Source organism: Carlito syrichta, unplaced genomic scaffold, assembly GCF_000164805.1.
Source record: "Carlito syrichta isolate Samal-C Ts95f unplaced genomic scaffold, Tarsius_syrichta-2.0.1 Scaffold301884, whole genome shotgun sequence".
NCBI lineage: Eukaryota > Metazoa > Chordata > Mammalia > Primates > Tarsiidae > Carlito > Carlito syrichta.
The window spans coordinates 30,327-56,370 of NW_007245980.1; the positions used below are offsets into that span (position 1 = coordinate 30,327).

A 26,044-nucleotide genomic window follows, 5' to 3' on the forward strand; every position below is an offset into this window, starting at 1 on the left:
TTTTTTTTAAACTATAGTCCGCCCCTCCAACGGTCTGAGGGACAGTGAACTGGCCCCCTGGTTTAAAAGTTTGAGGACCTCTGTCTGAACAGAACTGACTTTACTGACTTGCATGATAACTACAGGGTTTTCAAACTAAGCAAGTATCACTGTTCTGGTACCAATGAAATTATGTCACATATAAGGCAGTTCTTGGGTAAGAGCAGACAGAATAAAAACTGTGACTACAGGTACAATGGTACAAAAAGGCCAAAATGCCATCGTGAAAATACATCAAATGGTGTAATTACAGGTGATTAAAGTTATACCATTCTGAGCTTTAATGCATGCAAAACACTTGTGTATAGGTATTAATAATATAGCACACATACTAAAATTAGATATTAAAGTGGATTATTTTACTCTGGAGAAGACAGTCTATCTGACCTTAAGTATCAGACTCCAATAATTTCCTTTTTTTCTTTCTTTCTTTTTTTTAAAGATGTGGGGTACAATTCAGGGTTAGGCATACAAATGTTTATTATACAGGTACCCTTGTTGATGAGGTGTGCTCCCGTTCCCCTGGCAGTTTCTCATTACTACCAATCCTACCCTCCTACCCTGGCAGTTTCCCACTACTTTCAATCCCTTATTCTTATAGAATAATGATAATTAAAAATAATCTTTTTTTTTTCTTGAGTAGGAGTCTCACTCTGTCGCCCAAGCTGGAGTGCAGTGGCATGCTCACGGCCACCGTGAGCCTTGACCTGCTGGGTTCAGGTGCTCCTTCTGCCTCAGCCTTCCAAGTAGCTGGAACTACAGGCACACACTACCATACCCGGCTTATTTTTTGGTTTATTGTAGAGATGAGGTGCCACCAAGTTGCCCAGGCTGGTGTCGAACTCCTGAGCTCAGACAATCCTCTTGTCTCGGCCTCTCAAAGTGCTGGGATTACAGGCTTGAGCCACCGTGCCTGGCCAATAATTTCCTTTTTAGATGTGATTCTGTAATTAAATTGAGGAAATAAACGAGAATGGCTGGACTACAGGGGACTTCTCCGGTAGCCTCATCACACCAAGGAGAAAACAGAACCCACCAGCGACACCATTCTCTCCTCTGATCCGAGAGAAGAATGCCACCTCTTTTAGATACAGAGGGATTGGTTTTCTACTCCCCACATCTACGTCCTATGAAAAGATGGTTACCGCAGTACTGTATGTAATAGCTGCAATTTGGTTACAAATCCATCAAAAGGGAACAGATGATATGTATTATGATAGATTTACACAATACAATATTATTTGCAAGAATGAGGTGGAGTCATCTGGAATGATGTGGAATGATTTTCAAGACACATTATTAAGGGAAAAAAAGGTAAGTATGAAACAGTGGTTGTAGAATACTCTATGGAGAGAGAAAGGAAACTTACATATTTGTACTTACTTAGGTGTGGATTATTTTATGGAGATAAATCTGAAAATCTGGTAACTATTGGCTACCTTTGTGGGAAGAGACTGAGGGACTGGGGTTCCAGAGGTGGGAGAAAGACTTATTTTTCACGGTCCATCCTTTTGTGCCATTTAAATTTATCAGCTATCTAAACTACTTTAAGGAAAAGCTCATATAGTTTAGACACTATCTCTCATCTAGCCAACCAACAGAGATATTAAAAAGTACTCTACTCACAGAAAAAGAGAGACACTAATTATCAGGAAAGGATAGTGGGGGCCTTTACTTTTTAACAAAATTTAATTTTGTTATCAGGCTAGCTTAACAATAAAAATCAATGTAAACAAGATACAACTAAACAAAAAACCCAAACACATCTCATTGTTCAAAAGAGCGCTGATAACCTTCAGGGTTGGAGTCGTGGAGAAGAGCACACTGACGGGAGGGAAGATGCCTGCACTTGGCCCAACTGGACTTCAGAAGCCTCCATGGTCAGATAAAAACCGACCCAGAAATTCTGATGGTAGGAATTTGCCCTAATAAGGAGAAGTATGCCAAGGTATGTCTACATGGAAGATGTTCACCTGCAGATTTATAAAAGCAGAGAAAGGGAAACAAACTCGTGTCTGACACCAAGGGTTAAGTTGTAGGACGATGATCTCGCTTAACAACTTACTTGGAAAGATAACCGAGCAACTAATAGTGTTTTTTTCTCTTGGAGGGATTAAAGTGATTTTAACTTTGTTCTTTATAGCTTTCTGACTTGCTTACTTTCATACATTTATATATAAAAATAGAACCACCTTGTTTAGGATTAATAATCCAGGGAAATTAGTGCTATGGGGGAAGAAAGATGTCACATTTCCCACAGGACAATGATACCAGTTTCTCACAACCTGACATGTCCTTTATCTGCTGACTGTTGTTGTAATCTACAAATTTCACATTTTCTGGACATGTCTGATTCTGCTGTTTAACAGATTGCACTATTTAATCTAATTACCTCATTAAGCACATTTGCTACAAATATCTTGTGGTATTAATTATCAGAACATTGTTCTAAGAGATGTACACATTAGAGGAACAATCAAGAGATATTAGATCTTTCTGTAACTTTCAAAGACATACATTACTTTCTCCCAACTATCTTCTTATCCCAAAACTATTTAGACTCATTTGACTATTTAAGTCAATGGTACTCAATAGGGTTAGGGGAGTGAGTGGCAGGTGGAAAGTGATTTGTCCTCCCTCAGGTGACATTTGGCAACATCTAGAAATAATTTTAGTTGTCATATCTGGGGGTACTGCTAGCATCTAGTGGGTAGAGGCCAGGGATGCTGCTAAACATCCCACAGTGCACAGGACAGCCTAAAATGTCAATAATGCCAAGGCTGAGAAAATATAGCAGCCTTCCAATCTACATGAAAATACAGCAGAGAGAGATGAAAGGTTCGAGTAACAGGATAGCTCAGAATGCCCCCACTCCTGACTTCTTCACTCCAGTCCTGCCACAGTCCAGCATTAGATGAAGTCAACGATGCAGAAGAGAATGGCTGCCATCATAATGCAGGCCATGTTAATGAGTTCTATTTTAAGATATTAATTCATCCAAGTTCTGTAGCAAATGCAGTTATATTAGTTAGAAGTTTAAAGATTTATTTATTTATTTATTTATTTTTGAGTTGGATTCTCACTCTGTCACCCAGACTGGAGTGCAGTAGCCACTACCGGCCACTGCAGCCTCAACCTGCTGGGCTCCGGTGATCCTTCTGCCTCAGCCTTCCAAGTAGCTGGAACTACAGGCGCACACTACCATGCCCGGCTAATTTTTGATTTATTGTAGAGATGAGGTCTCGCCAAGTTGCCCAGGCGGGTCTTGAACCCGCGGAGTCAGGCAATCCACTCACCTCAGTCTCCCAAAGCGTGGGATTACAGGCCGAGCCACCGAGCACAGCTTAAAGATTTATTTTAAACATGTCACTCTGAAATATACCCAAGATATTAACGATGCATATGCTGCTTCCAAAGGTCTGGCTCAGGAGCACTTATGTCAGAAACCAATATTGTGGTTCAGCACACTCAACCTGGCAACCACTGCATTAACAAGGTGATTGCCAAGAAGCTCTCATATCGCAACTTTAATGATATAATCTATCTATTGTACAATTTCTTTTGTCTAAATGATCAGGGATACAGACTTAATTTTAGTTATGACCATAATATTAAAACTACAGTACTAAAGTCTATTAACATTTTTCTAAGGAAAACATATTAAAACTTCCCAAAAGAAGGACCATTATCCTAGGAAAACAAGTGTGTCTATAAATGACTATTGACATATAGATATTTATAGGTAATATCAGCAGAGGATCAAAAGTTCTTTTAAGTAAAGGACTTATTTCTAGGTTTGGAGCATATGACATAACCCTGCCTTGGAAGATGTGTCATATTGCCTGTTATTTCCATAAAAATAAAAATGTGAAATCATCAGATACTTTGTGTGTGTTTTACGGGGAGTTGGTCAAATTAAGTTTTTTTTTCCTTTTTTTTTTTTTATAGCAGGATTTATTGAAAAGACAGAAAAGCTCCCACAGCGGGAGGGGACCCGAAGGGGTTACTCAAAGTTAAGTTAATTTTCTTTTTAATTTTTTTGAGTTGGAGTCTCACTCTGTCACCCAGACTGGAGTGCAGTGGCTGCTCCCGGCCACCGCAGCCTTGACCTGCTGGGCTCCGGCAATCCTTCCGCCTCAGCCTTCCAAGTAGCTGGAACTATAGGCGCACGCTACTACGCCTGGCTAATTTTTTGATTTTTATTATAGAGATGAGGTCTCACCAAGTTGCCCAGGTGGATCTCGACTCGCGGACTCAGGCAATCCACTCACCTCAGCCTCCCAAAGTGCGGGATTACAGGCTGAGCCACAGAGCCTGGCTAAGTTAATTTTCAAATGCTATGCTTCATCAACATTTAGAATATTTGTTTTCTCTAGTTTAGGTAAAAGTTAAAGCTTATTTTAAGCAATAAAGACCACAGCTTTGGCCGGGCTTGGTGGCTCAGTCTGTAATCCCAGCACTTTGGGAGGCCGAGGTAAATGGATTGCCTGAGCCTGTGAGTTCGAGACCAGCCCAGATAACTTGGCAAGACCTTGTCTCTACAATAAATCAAAAATTAACCAAGCATGGTAGCATGTGCCTGTAGTTCTGGCTACTTGGAAGGCTGAGGCAGAAGGAACACTGGAGCCCAACAGGTAGACGCCAGGGTGGCATGAGCGTGCCACTGCCCTCCATACTGGGTGACGGAGTGAGACTCCAACTCAAAAAAAAAAAAAAAAAGACTACAGCTTTAATATACTGGTGCAACACAAAAGCTGCTTTAATAGAGCACAAGATAAACACATACTTTTGTTTGCTCACAAAGCAAAGTGGATTCCTCCAAAGTCATCTGTGAGAAATTTCTAACTTGCTATAAGAGAAAAAGCTACTTTTCTCATTGTACTTCCCCCTCCAAAAAAATATAAGGAAAAAACTCACTCTAAAATAATGGAAGAGGTCAGGTGCAGTGGCTCATGCCTATAATCCCAGCACTTTGGGAGGCCAAGCTGGGATGATTCTTGACCCTAGGAGTTTAAGACCAGCTTGAGCAACATAGTGAGACCTCACCTCTACAAAAAATTTTTAAAATTAGCCAGGAGTGGTGGTGTGAGCCTGTAGACCCAGTTACTCAGGAGGCTGAGGCAGGAAGACTGCTTAGCCCAGGAGGTTAAGACGGCAGTAAGCCATAAATGTGCCACTGTACTCCAGCCAGTGAGACCCCGACTCAAAAAAGAAAAAGAAAAAGATGAAAGGAAATTTGGAGGCCTTGCCTCTGTCTGGGATGGGGGACCAGGACATGAAACACAGACAAAGAAGACAATGCCTAAGACATGGAGTCTAGGTTGCATGTCAGAACACATTTAGGTAAAGACTCGAACCTACAACATGCCTGCTTGCTCTTGAAGCCTGGACCCACAAAGTTCTCAGGGACAAGTTTAGACCACTTGTCTAAACTTGGCTGGCCCTCCCGCTGACCTGGAAGGCTTAAGGTAACCATAGTAAAGGGCATTGACTTACGAGCCCTTCTCAGCTTTGCCAGCACAGCTTGCTGACACCTGCTGGCTCTAGCCTGGGCCTATATTTATTTAACTCATCTCCCTGTATTTTTTTATTTAACTCATCTCCCTCATCTGTAAGAGATGAAGAACACAGTACAGACTGCTAGTTCCTTCACAGGATATTAAGAAGAAAAACGAAATTGGCACCAAAGTCCTAAAGAGAGATGCCCTGCCCGCAGGTTCGAGACCCGCCTGGGCAGCGAGACCTCATCTCTACAATAAATCAAAAAATCAGCCGGGCATGGTAGCACATGCCTGTAATTCCGGCTACTTGGAAGGCTGAGGCAGAAGGATCGCCAGAGCCCAGCAGGTCAAGGCTGCAGTGGCCGGGAGTGGCCACTGTACTCCAGTCTGGGCGACAGAGTGAGACTCCGACTCAAAAAAAAAAAAAGAGACGCCCTAAGGCAACACGAAGTCACGTCCATGGCTCACGGGCCCGGACTCGCAGCCCTTCATCCACCAGGGCCCCTTGCAAGCCTGAGCAAAACACTGTGGGATCTCAACACAGAGCAGGCTCAGGCTTGAAATCTGTTCTCAGAATTGCTCACCTTTAGGACGGGCATAGCTGCTCGACAGCGGGCAGTCCTGCTGTTTTTGAGGAAGTGAGATTCATCCTGAAACGAAACAGTCATAGAAGTGAACACGGCCCACTCCTGAGTGGGCAGAGATGGAGCCCAGCTTGAGTTTGACGCTGGCACGATGTGTGCACCCTGGATACCTCCCTCAGTGCCTCCTCATGTGGGGAGACAGAGCAGTGGGTCCAGGCAAGCAGTGAGGTTCCGGTTTTGGACAAGTTGCTTCCTCTCTCTGGAGAGTTTTCCTCCTATAAAGTAGGGTCAGCGAACCCTGTCCCGCCCACCACCAAGTCTGCTCAAATGAACAACCACTGGTGGTTTTTGCTGCTTTCTAAAAGACACTGCATCTGTGTGGCACATAGTAAGTGTGCTGAAGACCACGATGGGTCCTGTATCCATGCCAAGCCCTGGGGGTGAGCCCCTGCCATGCAGGAAGGATGCCAGACACCCCACAACTGATCAGAGCATGCTATCAGTATTGTCCCTGAGGTGGGGGTAAGCAAAAGACTGGGGGGGGGAGCTGAGAAATGGGAAGAGACTATGAATCCTGTCCCCAAGGAACTGTTATGTTTAGAATGCAGTCTGGTTTTTTATAGCTCTGCATTCTATATATAAGCAAATACAGAATTTTCTAAATATTTTCTAAAACCAAAAGAGTAATGAATACACTATTAGCATTTGGGGGGAAATTTTCTAGTTTAGCACACAGATTCCTTGCTATGTAACTCTGAGCAGTGACTTAATCTTTTTATAGTACCAGTTTCTCCATCTGTAAAATAAGTATAACAGTTCCTGACGTATTGGGTTGCTATTAGTCTTTCATGGGTTAACACTTGTAAAGTCCTTAGAGCAGTCCCACCACTTAGTAAGTGCTCCAAGGTATCAGCTACTCTGTAACTGGGATACTAGAAGAAAGACCCCAGCTCTGGCTCTGAAGATGATCTATAAGAAATCCTCAGCTAGGATACACCAGAAGGTCCTCAGGAGCACAAAAGAGGGAAGTGGGAGATAACCCCCACAATGTCAGGACAGTCTCTAGCCCCAGACACCCAGAGTGGTATAGTCATATGTCTAACTGATGGTGAGTCCTCATGGTAGTCAAGAAAAAGGTGTTTCTAGAGAAAAAAAAATACAGAAAGAGAATATGAAAAGGAATGTACCCTTTCAACCAATAAGTAAAAATGTGCCAACATTGGAGTAAATCATAAAGAATGACTTAAAATTGAAGCCTCTTCTGAGAAGTGTGACACCTCAGAGCCATCACTATTCCTTCCTATGTTTCTTTGAATATAAGAGGATAGGGCTCTTCTGAACTGAAGAACAAACCAACTCGGAGGGTAAGTGGCTTGTCAAAAAACACATGGCAGGTTAAGTGATGGGCCCAGAAACAGAAAAACGTGAATTCTGAAGGCAGATGCAGCCCAGCTTTAATCAATAACTACAACTTGCTAGCTTCATGCCCATAGGCAAATTATGTTCCCGCTCTCACTGTCAGTTTCATCAGCTGTGAAATGGATAATTCACGAGGATAGAGAATAACACCTGCCTGGGGGCCGCTGGGAAGATCAGTGATTACATACATAAGTACCTAATATGAGGTCACACTCAAGAAATGAAGACGTTATTCTTCCCACACACTCTAGAGCCTTCACGATCATACTAGGAAACTTCTTTTAATGTTCTCATTTCACATGTGTGCTGACATCTTTTTAAAGCCACGCCTGAATTCGTGCCAAACCAAAAAAAGTCTCCCCCAAAGACTTGCTACCTGGAGAACTTTAAAAAACAATAAACACTTACATTTGCTTATGCTAAGAACACAGTGTGGCTCTCATGTCCACGACACAGTATAAGATCCCCTGAGGTCAGTAAATCGTATCTTCTCTTCTTTAAGCTCCCATAATACTTTTGTCAGCTGTGTTGACACACTCAGTACTGACAGAGATGGCCAGTTACCAATTCAGTTTAGACTTTCCTTAGAAAGTATGTAAGACATTAAAAGGAGGAAAGTCTGTAACTGAAAGATGTGCTGTCAAATCTGGAAACAAGACTCCAGTAAAGCCTTCTCTAAAAAAACAAGCTTTTCTCTAAAAAAGCGCTTTTAGGGGGTTGGGGGAAGGTATCTTCATATTGGCTGGAAGAAAACTTAATTGAATTTATGTCTGAGCCATTCTGACAAGACGGCACCAGACACAGGCACAGCCCTTACCAGCCAGGTGGTAGTCCCTGGAGCCTCAGGAGGTCTGGGGTCCACATGATGACCTCCATCCATGACTCACGCAGGGGGAGAGTCAGCACGAAACCCCCAGCAAAGTCCTACTCAATCACATTTTTTAAAAGCTCCCAGGAGATTCTAATATGTAGCCAGGGCTGAGAATGGTTTATTTGAGGCTGAAATGCCAGTTCCTCACAAAATAAAGACAGTGCTGTGATTTCTCCTAGAAACTGAGACTCAACGAGATTATAGATATGAAAGTTCTCAGAGCTTTTAAGAGGAAAGTTTCCAGAGAGAGAAAGTACTTAGAGACCTTGCCAAGTCACTTACAATGATGACAACTTTAAAAGGGGTTTTGAGTTGTTTTTCCAACTTGCTAAGAAGGTCAAAGCTGACAATGTTGACCAAGCCAGCTGTCAGGCGGTCCTTCCCGGTCACCACAACATTGATGCTATTTGGGTTCAGAGATGGCAGCCACCGAAGGAAGGCCTGTGGACCACAGGAGAGAACAAAATTACAGTGACAACCACCCAGCACAGCAGCTGTCAGTCGTGACCCCAGCCAACGCACCCATAGCATTCTCTCAATGCAGACTAACTTCAATGTTCCCTGAAAAACAAGCTCTGTCTTTCTCCCACCATACCTTCCTGCATCCGGCCATGAACAGTCATCCCCTCCACCTTCGGTTCACCAACCACTCCCCTTCACTGACAGGATACTTCCTCTGTCAGCAGTTCATGGTGTCTGTGGGTTTCACCACTATGATCTCTCACTAGATGGCAAGTGTCTGCAGGAAAGAATGTGACACTGTGTGTGTGTGTGTGTGTGTGTGTGTGTGTGTGTGTGTGTATCAGGATCTCACTCTGTTGTCCAGGCTGGACTACAGTGGTACAATCACTGCTCACTTCAGCCTTGACCTCCAGGACCCAGGCAATCCTTCCACCTCAGACTCCTGAGTAGCTGGAACAACAGGCGTGCACCACCACATCCTGCTAATTTTTTTATTTTTTATTTTTAGAGACACTGTCTTGCTGGTCTCCAACTCCTGGCCTCAAGTGATCCTCTCACCTCAGTCTCCCAAAGTGCTGGGATTCCAGGTGTGAGCCACCAAACCTGACCAAGAATGTGACACTCTTTAAGAAGAATTTTATAAAGGACTTAGCAGAGTGTAGTAACCTGAAGACAAATCCTGTTTACTGATGACAATGAAAAGATTTCTGTCAATATTTCTACCAATCTCTCTCCAGCAACCTTGGCATTTCTCGCCAAACCCTGTACCTGGAGCCAGTGGAAGGTTGCCAATGTGGCACCCAGAAATCTGGGTCCCCTGCCTCCCTGCCTGGGCCGATACTGTTCTGATGATACAGGGAATGCTGGCCTCTTCCTTAGCCTTGGGCCTGCTGACTACCTAACTCTTTCCTGGAATTTCTGAGAGTAGTATGGAAATCTAACAAAATATGTATTGAATGATTACTTTCTATGGGCACTGGCAGTGTTCAGATCACAAGGACAGGAAGAGAATGAGGCATTTTGTTTTCTGAGTTGGGGTCTCACTCTAGTCGCCCAGGCTGGAGTATTGTAGCATGATCACGGCTAACCACAGCCTCAACCTCCTGGACTCAGAGGATCCTTCTACCTCAGCCTCCTGAGTAGCTGGAATTTATGGCTGCATGCCACCACACCTGGCTAATTTTTTGCTTTTTTATGAGACGAGGTCTTGCTATGTTGTCCAGGCTCATCTCGAACACCTGGGCTCAAGCAATCTTCCCTCCTCTGCCTCCCAAAGTGCTGGGATTACAGGCGTGAGCCACCATGCCTGGCTTGAGGCATTGTTTTGATACCCATGTTTCAGGTTTTGCCTTCTTTTTGGTTGAATGGCACATCTAGGCATCAGGCTGATGGGCAGCAGGAGGTGCTGCCTCTTCTCCACAAGCAGCTTGTGGAGGCCCCGGGAAGAAGCCAGGCTGTGAGGAAGTCAAAGGCCCACATCAGCAGCATAAAGCTAGAAAACACAATGGAGCATAGACCAGGTCTTCCTTCTGCACTGAGTTTGCTCACAAGGATTTTTATGCCTTCCCAAGACGACTGTGATTCCTGGATTTGCATTAGATAAAGCTCAAAAGTGACAATGCAGTGTTCATGTCAGGATCTTCAGTCATAAAGTTATCAGGCAGACAGCGAGCATCCTATTCACATCACCCTCTGCAGATGCAAAAACTGGGCAGGAAGTGAGGAGGTGGGACTTCAAGATCCCATATGCGGCTTGTCGTTAGCAGAGAGCTTAGAGCTGACTCACTTAGGGATTCTGTTCTCCCATCTATAAACGGGGTTACTGTCTATTATGTCTACTGCATGGCTGTTACGAGATTAAGAAAAATTAAGGGCGTAAAAATAGTTTGAAAATTAAGTGTAAGCCAAGTACAGTGGCTCAAGCCTGTAATCCCAACAGGCTTGAGCCACTGGGAGGCAGAGGTGAGAAGACTGCCTGAGCCCATGGGTTCGAGACCAGCCTGGGCAACTTGGCAAGACCTCGTCTCTACAATAAATCAAAAAATTAGCTGGGTGTGGTGGCACATGCCTGTAGTTCCAGCTACTTGGGAGGCTGAGGCGGGAGGATCACCTGAGCCCAGCAGGTCAAGGCTGCAGTGGCCATGAGCATGCCACTGCACTCCAGCCTGGGCGATACAGTGAGAGAGAATTCAACTAAAAAGAAAAGAAAAGAAAAGAAAAGAAAATCAAGTGTGGTAGAAATGAAAGATCTTACTAGCAGGGGCAGAGAGGGCCTGGATTTGTCTGCGGACAGACATAAGTCTCTAAGCCAGGAACAACCACTTGGCTTTCTTCCCCAAAGGCACAAGCTGACTCTAACTCAGAATGCCACCAGCTTGTCCTCAGGAGCCACCTCCTCCTCTCTTCCCCTGCCTTCGCCTAAGAGAGGAGCCTTAAAGAGCCCCAGGCCCTGTCTCCAAACCATTATGTTCTGACTCTGGCACCAAAGAAAACTTTCTCTGTTAAAATCACAACGCAAAGAGGATTAACCTGCTCCCAGGTGAAGCGCACAGAGGACGGAACCACCACCAGGAGCGGCCACTCCTTCCGGTAAAAGGCTGCTATACAGATGGCTTGAATGGTCTTCCCCAGGCCCATGTCATCAGCAAGAAGCAGGCGGCCTTCTTTGGCTATGGCAAAACTGAAAGCAGACAAGGTGAGGATGGCACGTTTCCCCAGGGCAGCTGGCCCGCCCTCGCGTACAGCAGGGAAGCCCTGCTCTGGCGCAGGCTACTGCACAAGCCAGCACCGGCCCTCTCGCCATGGAACTTGCTCCCCCAAAAGGAAGGAGCTGGAGTCAATGAGGGGGCAGAATTTAAAAACACAGAGAGAGAAATTCAAAAAGGGGAAAACGTGGAACGGTGGTCAAAAGGTAGGGAGATGATCCAGAAGATAGTTAGGTCATGGAGGGCAAGGAAGGAAGCTTCCAGTAAGAGGCCTCGCCTCACCCAAGGCAAGCGAGGCCAGGGGACACATGCCGAGAAGCATGGTGTGAGCTCACGACCAGGGCTGAGGAGGGCACACTGGCGCACTCCAGAGCCCACCAGAAAGGAAAGAATGAGAAGAGCTATGAGGGGAAGATACGCTTTCTGAAGATCAGGAAGCATTCGGGATGCATGAAGACCAAGGAGGGAGCTGGCCAAGACAGAAAACATGGAGAAGACGAGGACCCACAGAGGAAAGGAGAGAGCAAGGGTGTCTGTCCAAGAGGGAGCACCAACCTGCAGCTTCCAGGATTCCAAAGCCCTTACGCCAGAATCCTCAAGAACTCTAGGCTGCACACCGCCTTTCTAAATGGTCTGGAACATTGTTTCCAGAGATGGAAACCGAGCAGATCTCTGGGCAACCAGAGATCAGTAGTGCGTGGGCACAAATGGTGTCATGGTACAGCTCTCCTGTCCTCCCCAAAGTCATAGTGAGTCACCCAGGAGAGAGGGGGCAGCCATTCCCGCAGCCCCACCTGGGCTGCCACCGGGGAGAAATGGAGAGCCCTGCACGGGACCACTTCACCTCCCCTGAACAGGCCCAGCCTCCTCTCTGCACACCCACCTCTGTGAAATCTTTTGGGCCATTCTGGGATCAACCCACAACACAGACAGATGGGGAGGGCAGGTGTGAAAAGATTTTTTTGGGCCTCACTTTCTGATTTATAAAATTGGTGGCCGAGGAGGACAGACAGTACCAGTACCTAAGCAACTAAAGCCATGGAGAGCTCCACGCCCTCTGAATGTCTTTTGTTTCAGCCTCCTCAGCTTTACCATCTACAAGTTCCAGAAGTTTGGTCCATCTGGTCACCCTCAAAGCAGAATGGACCACCTGAAATTCACATTCTCTCCTTTTTTCCAGGCTTGAGGTAGCCTAATTAAGAAGGAAAGTGGCCAAAAAATGGCAACAAAGAAAAGAAAAAGCCTAGGCAGGGCAAGGTGGCTCACACCTATAATCCCAGCACTTTGGGAGTCTGAGGTGAGAGGACTGCCTGAGTCCACGGGTTTGAGACCAGCCTGGGCAACTTGGTGAGACCTCATCTCTACCATAAATCCAAAAATTAACTGGGCATGGTGGTACATGCTTTAGTTCCAGCTACTTGGAAGTCTGAAGTGGAAGGATCGCCTGAGCCCAGCAGGTCAAGGCTACAGTGGCTGTGAACATGCCACTGCACTCCAGCCTGGGTGACAGAGTGAGACTCCAATTCAAAAGAAAAGAAAAGAAAAGAAAAAGCCTGAATAACAGAGGAACAACAACACAACTGTTATTCTCTAAAGAGTAGTTTGGGATAATAGAAAGAAATGCTATACTCAAAAATTAATCCATCAATCAGAAAACACGGATTTAAGCTACAATTACACTTTTGCAAGCTGAGTCACTTTAGGCAAATGACTGTCTTTCTGTACCTCAATTCACTTACCAGTTGTAAAGGACCACTTGGGTATTAGAGGATGCTGCTATTTCTAAGAGACTTTGCACACCCCAGTCAAGGCAAGCAAGGCCAGGGAACTCTGTAAATTTCAGGGTGTGTGCAACTGCAGTTCTTGCATAAAAAAAGAAAAAGCATGGAATTGATAGCCCTACTTCCCCAATGCCAAACCCTCACCTCTTGAGAATATAAAAGTTAAAATCTGTATTTAATTCGAAATCCGGGCATTTAAAAAAGTTATTATTATTGTTATTATTTTTAGAGTCAGAGTCTTGCTCTGTCACCCAGGCTGGAGTAAAGTGATGTGATCACAGCTCACTGCAGCCTCTGACTCCTAGGCTCAAGCAATCCTCCTGAGTAGCTGACTACAGGGACATGCCACCACGCCTGGCTAAGTTTTTATTTTTTGTGGAGACAGGGTTTCACAATGTTGCTTAGGCTGGTCTGGAACCGCTGGCCTCAAGCAATCCTCTGATCTTGGCCTCCCAAAGTGGTGAGATTGTAGGCATGAACTGCCACACCTGGCCTAATTAAAAAGTTTTGAAGAAAGATTATAAGTACCATTAGCAGCAGCTTGCAGCCACAGAGGGAGAAAGATATCCGCCGGGGCTGCCTCACACACTGAGCCTCTCCCAAGGGTAATGGGTTTAACCGGGAAGGCCAGCACTCACCACGTGGGCCCAAAGATCACTAACGGAGCCAGGAAGAACTTGGATGCTGAAGATGAGGCTGCTTGGGGGCTGGGGCTGGGCGAACTATACTTCAGCTCTAAAGCAGGCAGAGGAAGAAGGATCCAAGGGAACAGCCACCCTGAGCCTGGTTAAAACAAGGCCCGAAGGACATCTCAGCCGACGAAGGATTGAGATGGCAAAGCAAGATGAAGCTTTGCAAAGTGTGCTATCTGAGAGGGACGGAAGGGAAAGGAAGCAGAGTGGTGGGCAGGGCTGGGGCCCTGGGGATGTGGTCAAGTGCACTGTGCCCAAATGGCGCACAGAGCCCACACCCTGGCAGACACGTGGGCAAGCTCCCTCCAAATTACCACTATCAAGCAGCAGGGAAGGCAGGCTGTCCCAGTTTGTCAGTTTCATTAACAACTGAGGTTCCTTCCCTTGCACAGGACTTTGTCTCCAATCGTGCACCTAAGAACAGTTCTAACTCTTAGTATTTCTGGACACACGATGAGGACTTCCTCTTTCCTCTTCTTGAACTACTATATTTTCAAGAGGAGGTAAGTTCAAACCTGGCAGTTTGTTTCTTCTAAGAAACCATAGAAAAGGGACAGGTCAGGACACAAGTTTATCTTTTATCTTTCTCTAAAAGAGCACCCTGACTTTTTTTGGGAAACCGTACCCTTCCACTCTCAGTTCAAGTATTTAGGGGGAGCAGGCCACACCCTCTGGCACCAGGGATGGGCCAATCACCCAGCCTAACTAGACTTCAAGACTCCAAGGCCTCAGTGATTGGTTCCAGCGTCAGTCATCAGGTTTAAGCCACTGCATCAGGGAAAAGGTGCTTGTGTGGGTTGCTAATGAGCTGATGGACTGCAAGCTGGAAGCCCCTGGACGCCCTGGCTGCCACACTTCAGCACAGGGCTGAGAACAGAGCAAACTGAGAAAGAAGGGCTGAGAGAGAAACAGAGACACCACATTTCCTACTACATGCATTGAGAAATATTATTTATTTTTGAGTTGGAGTCTCACTCTGTCGGTCAGGCTGCAGGGCAATGGCAGAATCACAGCACGCTGCAGCCTTGACCTCCTGGGCTCAGGCGATTCTCCCATCTCAGCCTCCTGAGCAGCTGGGACTACAGGCGTAGGCTACCATGCCCGGCTAATTTTTAAAAAATTTTTGTAGAGACAAGGTCTCGCCATGTTGCCCAGGCTGGTCTCAAACTTGTGGGCTCAAGCAAACCTCCTGCCTTGGTCTCCCAAAGTGTTAGGATTCCAGGCATGAGCCACCACATCCAGCCCTCCTCTTTTCTTAGGCTCGCTTGAATTGAGTTTCTGCAATCCAGAGTGAACTCATGGAATCTGAAATCAGTGGTTACAATAAGGCTTTGTAGCTGTACACCTGGCTATCTAATGCTGAGATTCTTTTAGATATCTGTGGAAGATGAATGTTCATAAAAGAGGAAGCATCAGAATAGTCCATGTTGAGGGATGAAATCTGAGTGAGAGCGAGAGGAAGATCAAAACCTACTTGACTCCAGTTCTCTGAAAGGGCATCAGATTATATACAAGCTTGGAGTCCACTTCAGAAAGGTCTGCCTCTGGGACATCTGCCGTGAGATGTAGAGACGTCTTCTTGAGCTGAGAAGCAAAAGCCAAGGTGAGAGTCGTGGGCAGGGGATCCAGCTGAACTTGTGGGAGGCAGCGCACCCTTTTAACTGGAAAGAAGAACAGAGGCGTATGAGCTGGAAATGTTCATGCCTAAAAGATCCGGGGAAAAAGAAGGGGCTGCAGAACATGAAGTTCAATAACCGGAGTTCTGCTACATACCATCTTCTCAAAAAGTTTAACTGGAGAGAAAATCAGAGATTGACAGTTGCATCCTGGGCGAGCTACATGAACCCAGTGACCAGTTTCCCGCTCTAGTGTTTTTTTTTGTTTTTTTTTTGAGTTGGAGTCTCACTCTGTCATCCAGTCTGGAGTGCAGTGGCACGCTGCTCATAGCCACCACAGCCTCAACCTGCTGGGCTCAGGTGATCCTTCTGTCTCAGCCTTCCAAGTAGCTGAAACTTCAGGCACACACCATCACACCTGGCTAATTTTTTTATTGTAGAGATGAGGTCTTGCCAAGTTGCCCAGGTTGCTCTCAAACCCATGGGCTCAGGCAATCCTCTCACCTCGGCCTCCCGAAGTGCTAGGATTATAAGCATGAACCACTGCACCCGGCCTAGTCCTTAATTTCTGCAAATAAGAGGCAGTCAATAATGCCAACTTGATTTGCTATACTACACAAACACTGGAACAAACTATAAAGTGTTCTCGTGACAGATTTTTTTTAAACCTAAAGAAATTTTTTAAAGTATCTCAGTATTCCCATTCAAATAAATAATGACCCACGTTCTTAAAAAAAATCACCTAGAAAGACCCATAGAAAAGTACATCTTAAACAGAATAAATCTTGTCTTGTTTCCAGTCTTCTGATGCTTTATTTTGATGATTTTGACGTCTGAGGGGACAGAGAACCCTATTATCTGTCCATGAGTAAGGAAGCACTGTGCTCTGTACAGAGAAGTTGCTAGGTGTTTCTAGCAAAGGATAGTAGTGCTAATTAAAAATAATAACAACAAAAGGCAGAGTCCATGCAAAGGCCAGAGAATGATAAAAACGTACATTTTTTGACCTTTTCCGTAACGATCTCCCTTTGAGAGGTGAATTTTGCAGCAGTGATTTCTGTGGTGAAGCTGCTAAACATCCTTTAGTCTGCAGTTGACTTGAGGGCGCCTTACCTGTTCTCCAAAGCAGAGCTCAGCAAGCTAAGGCCTGTGGGCCAGATTGAGCCACTGCTTGTGTTTTTTTTAAACAAAGTTTTACTGGGACAGCCAGGCCATCCATTTATGTTTTGTCTGTGACTGCTTTCACATGACAACAGCAGAGCTGAGCAGCTGGGACAGAGACGGCATGGCCCTCAAAGCCTGACATATTTGCCATCTGGCCCTTAAGTTTACCAAATGATAAACACTCAGGTGATGGATACCCCATATACTCCAACCAGATCGTTATCATTCTATGCATGTAATGAACATGTGTACCCCATAAATATGTAAAATATTATGTCAATAAAAGAGAAGAAGCTTCCAAACCCCTGCTAAGCTTAAAGCCCACACTATTACTTAAAGTGACTATAACTCAGACTCTTTCAATTTACATCTAGGGGCCTTCACTTTCCTTCCAAGTACACTGGTCCTGGATGCTTACATAATGAATGGAGAAATCCCCTTTAGTCAGGGCTATTAACCCAAGTGGGAAGAATAACCTATTTGGTATCTTCATGGAGAGGAAAGTAGATTAACTGCACTGATCTTGCTTTTTGAAAAAACTTAGTCTCACTTATTTTAAGTTTTTTTGTTTGTTTGTTTGTTTGTTTTTGAGTTGGAGTCTCATCTGTTGCCCAGGTTAGAGAGCAGTGGCACGCTCACGGCCACTGCTGCCTCAACCTGCTGGGCTCGGGCCATCCTTCTACCTCAGCCTTCCAAGTAGCTGGAACTACAGGCATATGCCACCACGCCCAGCTACTTTTTTGATTTACTGTAGAGACAAGGTCTCGCCAAGCAAGTTGCCCAGGCTGGTCCTGAACCTCCCAAAATGCTGGGATTATAGGCATGAGCCACCATGCCCAGCCAATTTTAAGTTTTAAAAAGAGAAAAAAAAAGTCCTGTATTCAATAAAGAAACAGAAAAAGAATAAACCAGAGAGATAAAACATATAATTCTTATATGTTAAGAATTAACTTAAATGTTATAGGTTAACAATTTTAAAGTTACAAAAAAGGCGACAGGCCTGGAGGTCTCTGGCAGAAGAATTATCAATAAACTACTGATCAAGCCTGCGGTCCTGTGAGCTGTCACTTTTGAGATGTCCTTCCCTTCTGTCATTTTCCTTTGAAAAACCTAGTTAGAAAAGTGACCGTTGTTTACAGTTCTTCAATTACTCTTTACCCTTCACTTTACTTTTCTTTTCTTTCTTTTTCTTTTTTGAGTTGGAGTCTCACTGTCGCCCAGGCTGGAGTGCAGTGGCACGCTCACAGCCACCACAGCTTTGACCTGCTTGTCTCAGGTGATCCTCTTGCCTCAGCCTTCCAAGCAGCTGGAACCACAGGCATGTACCACCATGCCTGGCTCATTTTTTGATTTATTGTAGAGATGAAGTCTTGCCATGGTGCCCAGGCTGGCCTCAGATCTGTGGGATCAGGCAATCCTCTCGCCTCCGCCTCCGCCTCCCAAAGTGCTGGGATTACAGATGTGAGCCACCACGCCCAGCTTGCCCTCTACTCTTCAGGGGCACCCTGAGAGTCAGTCACCCACTAAGAGGCTAATTATCCTCAGATACCCAGTAAAGGAAACCAAAAAGAGAAACTGGGCATATTTTATTTCTACCCAGTATTATCTGAAATACTAAGGTTATTGGTTCTCTATTCCACAAGGTCATGTTTTCTTAATATCGTCACAAATATTCCAAAAGTCTTCTGCCACAACCATCAATTGGTTACCGTTGCAAAGACTGGTATGAACATGCAGGGCTGAGTCATCTAAGGCTACCTCCAATTGCTTTGTATTTTCAATATATTTAAATCCATTTCTGTCCTTCGCTAAATATAAGTACCAGTTATTTCTGGAAACTGTTTCCATGAACAGAATCACCACGAGAGGAAATTAGGCAAGGTTGGCGGCTTTAATATAAAATAGGCTATCTATATTGATGTGGAAATACATTTTATAGCTCCAAATTAAATCTGATCATGCTGGTTTCTGCACACTTCAGGAGACTGAGCACTCCATGTGCTTCCAAAAACCATTTTCATTTTAATCCTAGTGATCTTTAGAATTCCAATACCTGATGAAAGCTAAGAAAGAACCAACGATCTGGCTGGTGTGAAAGGAAGTGCTTTGTAAGCATTATGTTCTTTCAGTCATTTAAGAGGAATAAAACCAACAGGTACTCTGTCTCCTACAAACTACTGTCTCCAAAATCCTATGCTGCTAGCTCAGCCAAGTGGGTGTTTCTGAGAAAGCCAGCGCTCCCTGTTAAGGACTGCCTCTATGGTCCCTTCCCTGGGCCTGGGAGATGACAGGCATGGGCTGTCTGGCTTCATGAGTCACCTAGAAGTCATTTCTGCAAGACAGCTCTTTGGCAGAACGCTACTAGCCACACAGCAGAAAGAAGCTACTGTTTTCAAATAGCAGCCGAAGAGACAAGACTGTTGAGAATCCTTCTGGACTGCGACAGCCAAGGGAAAGCAAAGGGCCTTATGCCAATTTCACTACGGGCAAAAGGCTCCAAGTCACTTAGAAAAGAGCAAAGAGGGAAGCTGTCAGATTTGCCTTACTAGAGAAAGTAACTCTCACTTTCTACCGAGGAGCACTCATAAACTCAGGCCTCATTCAGTTCTTACTCAGTGTCATACACACACGCTCAGTAGCTCGGGGTCAACCACTGAATTTCTCTCATAAGGAAGAAGACCTTAGGGTGAGGAGAGAGGTGTGCATTCCCCTCTCAGCATGTTACAGGCTCACAGTATGTTAATGATGAAATGAGAGCCAAGGTGGGAACTGTGCTGTATTCTCTCCCACCTTCTTAGTTTATGAAACTGGCTTCTACATTTTCCTTTTTTTTTTTTGAGTTGGAGTCTCACTATGTTGCCGAGGCTGGAATGCAGTGGCACGATTGTAGCTTACCGCAGCCTTGACTTCCTGGGCTCAGGAGATCTTTCTGCCTCAGCCTTTGAGTCACTGGGACTACAGGAAGGTACCACCATGCCCGGCTAATTTTGTGATTTTTTTGTAGAGACGAGGTCTCATTATGTTGCCTAGGTTGGTCTTGAACTACTGGGCTCAAGTGATCCTCCACTTCGGCCTCCCAAAGTGCTAGGATTACAGGCGTGAGCCACTGCATCCAGACAGAAATGGCTTCTAAATTTCATAATGGGTCAGATTGTAAGTGCAGATGGTATTTCTAGTCTTATTTAGGTCACTGGATTTATTGTGACCTTTGCAATGCTCCCAATAAGAATAACCATTATTTCCTTTCTATGGGCCCAAGCTCTTTCCAATCTATGAAATAAGAAGTATCAGTCTTATCTTCCACAGACACTATGATAGCATGCAAATACTCTACATCTAGAATTCTTCACTCAGGATCCATGGACTCATTAGTATCAAGTGCTGAATTTCATATGTGGCAGGCACTATGTACATTTTTCTGGGTGAAGAATTCACTGTTTTCACGAGAGATTTTAAGACGTCTATGGTTCACAAAAAATTAGGAACCACTACACAAGGGGGACCCCAAAGGAAACGGCATCTTGTGGAAGGTGGGTCCCCTATACTACAGGCTTTCCCCACTAGGTAAGTGTTCTAGGAGCCAACTGGCATCAGTGTACCAGCTAGTGTTGTTGTGAAAGGATGTGGTCAGCCTCAGCAACTTTTTTTCTGGAGATTCTTCCATACATTTGTGCATTTCATGATGGGTGACTGACTAGTGCACCCGCCCACACCATGCTGAGTGTTTGGCAGTTTTTCACGAAGAACGGCATGACCCGTGTGCCCCACCCTCCCTGTTCACCCAGTCTTGCCCCAAGTGACTGTTTTGTGTTCTTCAATGGAAAACGTCCTCAAAGGAAAATACTTTGCTGATGTGAAAGACGTGAAACAAAAAACAGCAGACGCACTCAAGGGGATCGAAATGGGTGAATTCTAAAACCGTTTTGAGCAGTGGAACAAGCACTTCAATAGGTGCATCAAACAGAGAGCACTTGGAAGTGACTGAAGTTTAAGCATGTGAGAATAAATACACAATTTTAAATAAATAAATTTCATTTTGGGGGGTTTTCCCATCGTATAATGCTATGTGAGTCATGAGCCATGGTTTTTCCACGTTATATTTATCCGACAATGCTGTAAGTATCCAGCTTTTTGTTGTTCTACAACAAGCCAAGCCTTTATAGTGAACATAGCTACTTGTTTCTTAGTTGAGAGCCGCAGAGGCAAAAAGGAAAGAATCGCTCCTATTTCTCATCGAAAATTCAGCTGTGGCCCCACCATTCCCTCTGAATCCTAAGTTCCCAATAGCAGCATCCAGAAAGTCTCAAGAGTAATGTGAGCCATCCTTCCTGCTTCAGCCCAGCTGCACTGACACTGAGTATCATATTAAAATCTAATCTTGTAGTTCACTACAAGTCTTTGCTCAAGGAATCAAAAACTCTTCCTTTATGTTTAATTCCTATGTCAGTAGAGCAAATAAGGATTAAAGACTCCCATTTTTTTAAACTAAAGAGACAAGTGGGACCCAAAATGTTGAATTATCTACCCAATGTCACACAGGTCACATAAGAAGGAGACTAAGGGAACGATCCAGCTTTTCCCTCTTTGCTAAAGCCCTGGCCTGACAGGTAAGATGGTCATGACCCAGAGTTTCCAGGGTCGGATCAGGTCTCTCCTGGCCTGACAGGTAGCAACAAGTCCTCGGAGGTCACCAGGAGGAACACAGCTGTGTAGCTGCATACCCACCACAGGATCATTACAGATGGATGAGGAATGCTGTCGGAGACAGGACCATGTCTCCCCTTCCCAGGCATATTAAACATACTGCCCCATCTAAGCAGAGCACACAGAAGAAAAGAGGGGAGCCCAAGGTGGCTGCTGCTTCTTGCAGTTGTGGTATCTGCACACATAGCCCCTTCCCTTGGTCAGTCTCTAAAGTGCTTGTTCAAATGCTTAAGATCCCTGGCCTAACTTCTGCATCTGACAGAACTCAGCCCAGTACCTCACAGGGTTACTGTGAGGATTACATGAAAGTTAGATATAAAACGCTTCTAAAAGTATGTGTGGAAAACAACAGGCACTCAACTAAAGCTAGTCATTATGAATTACTGTTATTACATCATCTGCTAACAGTATAGTGTAGCAGAAGTGACACACAGTGTTAACTAAAAAAGGCGAGCATCTTACTACTCAACAATAGCTAATTATTGAAATACAGGGATTTCTCTTCTTATGAAACTCTCCTACCTTCTTGATCCTCTAGCTCCAGAAGTAAACTGAGAGCCTGTTCTTAGAGGTCACCTAAGGTAGCTTCCACCTAAGCTAAGCAATCTAGCTTAGAAGAGGCCCTGCGGTTGTGTGGGCTATCATAAAGCCACCATCTCGGTGGATGCAGACGAGGCTGCCCGAGAACATCTTCTCCTTCACTTACCCTGTACTCAAATGTACCACTGCAGCGAGGGAGGAGGAGTCTTTTAAAATACATTACATTTAAAGTGGATTATTAAAACTTAACAATAACATGCTATAAACAAGCAAGGAGGGCTTCTCACTTAGTTCATTGTGCTCTTCCAAGAGAAAGTTCCACTTCCTGGTCTTGACATCTGTAATGAGAAGAAATAAATAAGCAAACAGGACACCTTGCCCTCCTGCCACATGATCACACCTATTTATTCTCTGGCTTCAGAACTTCCATCAGGCTTGGGTGATGGGGCTGGTCCTATACTTGGCACCAGGAATAAAGAAATGAAGAGAGTACTTGCCCTTGAGGCTTCCACAGTATACAAGAGGGCAGACAAGCAGAGACGGGACCACACTGTGTTGTGAGAGTTGTGATAAAAGGTGCCATGGGGATAACATGACTGGGCATGACCCAGCAGGCCAGAAATTCCCTGAACATCCAAGTCAGGGAAGGCAACTGCAGTTCACACCTCGGCAGCACTCTCTCTAAGCCAGGCACGGTGCCAAGATCAGTCACACCACCTCATCTGCCCTCACACCTCTTTGAGGTAGGCTGCTGTTAGCTCCATTTTATACAAGGCAAACAAGTTGCAGGTGGTCAGAGTGGTCAAGCTGTCTACGTTCAAGCTTGTCTATGGGCAAGTCATGTAAAAACTCTGTGCCTGTTTTCACTTCTGAAAAATAAGGATACCACAGCCCCTACCTCACAGGGTTACTGTGAGGATTACATGAAAATTAAATACAAAATGCTTATAAAAGTATGCTTGAAGGCCAGGCGCAGTGGCTCAAGCCAGTACTCCCAGCACTTTGGGAGGCTGAGGCAAGAGGACTGTCTGAGCTCAGGGGTTCAAAACCAGCCTGGGAACTTGGTGAGACCTCGTCTCTATGATAAATCGAAAAATAAGCCGGGCATGTTAGTGCACGCCTGTAGTTCCAGCTACATGGAAGGCTGAGGTGGAAGGATTGCCTAAGTCCAGCAGGTCGAGGTTGTGGTAGCCATGAGCATGCCACTGCACTCCATCCTGGACAACAGAGGGAAACTCCAACTCAAAAAAAAAAAAAAAGGGCTTTACAAAAAAAAAAAAAAAAAGCCTAGGTGCAGTGGTTCATGCCTATAATCCCAACACTTTGGGAGGCTGAGGTGAGAGGATTGCCTGAGCCCATGGTTCGAGACGAGCCTGGGAAACTTGGCGAAACCTCATCTGTACAATAAATCAAAAAATTCGCTAGGCATGGTGGCATGTGCCTGTAGTTCCAGCTACTTGCAAGACTGAGGCGGAAGGATCACCTGAGTCCAGCAGGTTGAGGCTGAGGTGGCCATGAGCATACCACTGTACTCCAGCCTGAGCAACAGAGTGAGACACCTACTCAAAAAACAAAAAAGTATGCCTGGAAAACAATGGGCATTCAAGTAAAGCTAGTCATTAGGAATTACTGTTAATATATCATCTGCTAATAGTATAGTGTAGTATAAATTACACACAATATTAACAAAGAAAGGCAAGCATCTTACTGCCCAACAAAAGCTAATTGTTTAAATACATGGTTTTGTCTACTAATCTGCTTTTTGAGAAAATCAAGAAAGCCTGATCTCAAATGCTATCTGTAGAGCAAAAATTAATTCTTCACTGAATGGTCATTTTGAAAACAAGGTTGTCAGAAAGAAGCATCATGAACACGGTGAGTCAGTTTCAGGAAAAAGCAAGGCAGCCCAGGTATAACCTGATGGAAGGAACAAAAGTCAACAGATGAACAACCAGTGTAGGATGAGGACAGGAAGACTCTTCCTGACAACAGCTTGACTGTGACAGTGGCAGAGCAGCAGATGGGAAGAGCTGTGACTAACAGCCAAGGCACAGAGAAACTCCAACCATGGGCTTTGGATGTCTGGGTGTGGGCAGGATCAGGTATCAATATTTTAGCTACACCCGCTCCCAAAATGGCAGACTGTGTCAGGAGTGTGATTCTGCAGAGGGGAGCCAGACACAGATCACTGTATTCGCCTTCTAAGAGCCGCCCCAAGCTGAAGCTGAACATCTGAGGGGCAGGGGAGGCAGAGGGTCCTGGCCCTTGAGGAAGCAGCTCAACTCATGACCATTCTTTTTTTTTTGAGTTGGAGTCTCACTCCGTCGCCCAGACTGGAGTGCAGAGGCCGCTCCCAGCCACCTCAGCCTCGACCTGCTGGGCTCTGGCGATCCTTCTGCCTCAGCCTTCCAAGTAGCTGAACTACAGGCGCGCGCTACCACACCCGGCTAATTTTTTTATTTTATTGTAGAGATGAGGTCTCACCAAGTTGCCCAGGCGGGTCTTGAACCTGCGGGCTCAGGCAATCCACTCACCTCAGCCTCCCAAAGGCGCGGGATTACAGGCTGAGTCACTGAGCCCGGCTGACCATTCTTCTCACATCAGTTCAAATTCCATCCATCTGAGGGATGAGTAGGTGACAGCCAGCATCACCCTCATCCTGAAGGAGCCTGAATCCTACTGAAAGATCCTGTTGGGCTAGTAATTCTAGAGGCATCTTCTGTGACGCTGTCTGAATGTGATATCTCAGGGCATAAGGCTTTAAGGGTCTAAGTTCTACTTGCCTAGATAAAAGACTATAACTAAGAATGGGACAATATCAATCCAAAACAGCCAAGTAGATTTTATGTTTTGTAGAGACAGGGTCTTTTATCTTGGGGGGTCAGGGTCACACTGTTGCCCAGGCTAGAGTGCAGTCACAACTGCAGCTCACCGCAGCCTGAAACACCTGGGCTCACGCGAACTTCCCATCTCAGCCTCCCAAGTAGCTGGGACTACAGGTGTGTACCACCATACTCAGCTAATTTTTGTATTTTCTGTAGAGACCAAGTCTTGCCATGTTGCTCAGAGTGGTCTCAGACTCTTGAGCTCAAGCAATCACCCTGGCTCAGCCTCTCAAAGTACTGAGATAACAGGCATGAGCCACTGTGCCTGGTCAGAAACAGGGTCTTGAATTTGTCCAGGCTGGTCTTGAACCCCTGACCTCAAGTGATCTTCCTGCCTTGGCCTCCCCACGTACTGCGATTACAGGTGTGAGCTACCGTGCCTGCCAGCCATGTAGTTTTAATTTTTATTGTAATTTTTGTAGAGAGGAGGTCTTTCTATGTTGCCTAGGCTGGTATCAAACTCCTGGGCTCAAGCAATCTTTCCGCATCAGCCTCCCAAAGTGTTGGGATTACAGATGTGAACCATTGCACTGGCCCCACATAGTTGTTTTTTGTTTTTTTTCTTTTGAGTTGGAGTTTCATTCTGTCACCCAGATTGGAGTGCAGTGGCACACTCACAGCCACCCCAGCATTGACCTGCTGGGCTCCAGCGATCCTTCCGCCTCAGCCTTCCAAGTAGCTAGAACTACAGGCACGTGCTACCATGCCCAGCTAATTTTTTTTACTTATTGTAGAGATGAGGTCTTGTCAGGTTGCTCAGGCTGGTCTCGAACCCTCGGGCTCAGGCAATCCACTCGCCTCAGCCTCCCAAAGTGCTGGGATTATAGGCTGAGCCACCAAACCCGGCCTCCATGTAGTTTTTAAAGACAACCTGGCCTGAACTAAGACAAACCCAGGTGTCAGTCCACAATTTAAAGCTGCTTCAGCCCCTCATTCCGACTGGGAGCTTTTGAAGAACGTCACAAAAAATAAAGCAAACTATTCTGCTTTGCCGGTGGTTTTCTTTTCTTTTTTTTTTTTTGAGTTGGAGTCTCACTCTGCCGCCCAGACTGGAGTGCAGTGGCCGCTTCTGGTCACCGCA

The 26,044-nt window shown here is 45.3% G+C and overlaps 1 protein-coding gene across 1 annotated transcript in view; it reads right to left on the bottom strand.

Moving 5' to 3' along the window:
* The window catches only part of SMARCAL1 (SWI/SNF related, matrix associated, actin dependent regulator of chromatin, subfamily a like 1), a gene marked incomplete at its 3' end in the record, with an annotated part of 64,417 nt that overhangs the window by 29,924 nt on the left and 8,449 nt on the right, over positions 1 to 26,044 (bottom strand). Inside the window, exons 5-9 of the mRNA XM_008055558.2 lie at positions 22,366 to 22,416; positions 15,529 to 15,715; positions 11,406 to 11,556; positions 8,697 to 8,855; positions 6,125 to 6,190 (exon numbers count right to left, since the gene is read on the bottom strand). Of these exons, the coding sequence (XP_008053749.1) occupies positions 6,125 to 6,190; positions 8,697 to 8,855; positions 11,406 to 11,556; positions 15,529 to 15,715; positions 22,366 to 22,416 (614 nt within the window). The remainder of the gene's footprint in view (positions 1 to 6,124; positions 6,191 to 8,696; positions 8,856 to 11,405; positions 11,557 to 15,528; positions 15,716 to 22,365; positions 22,417 to 26,044) is intronic.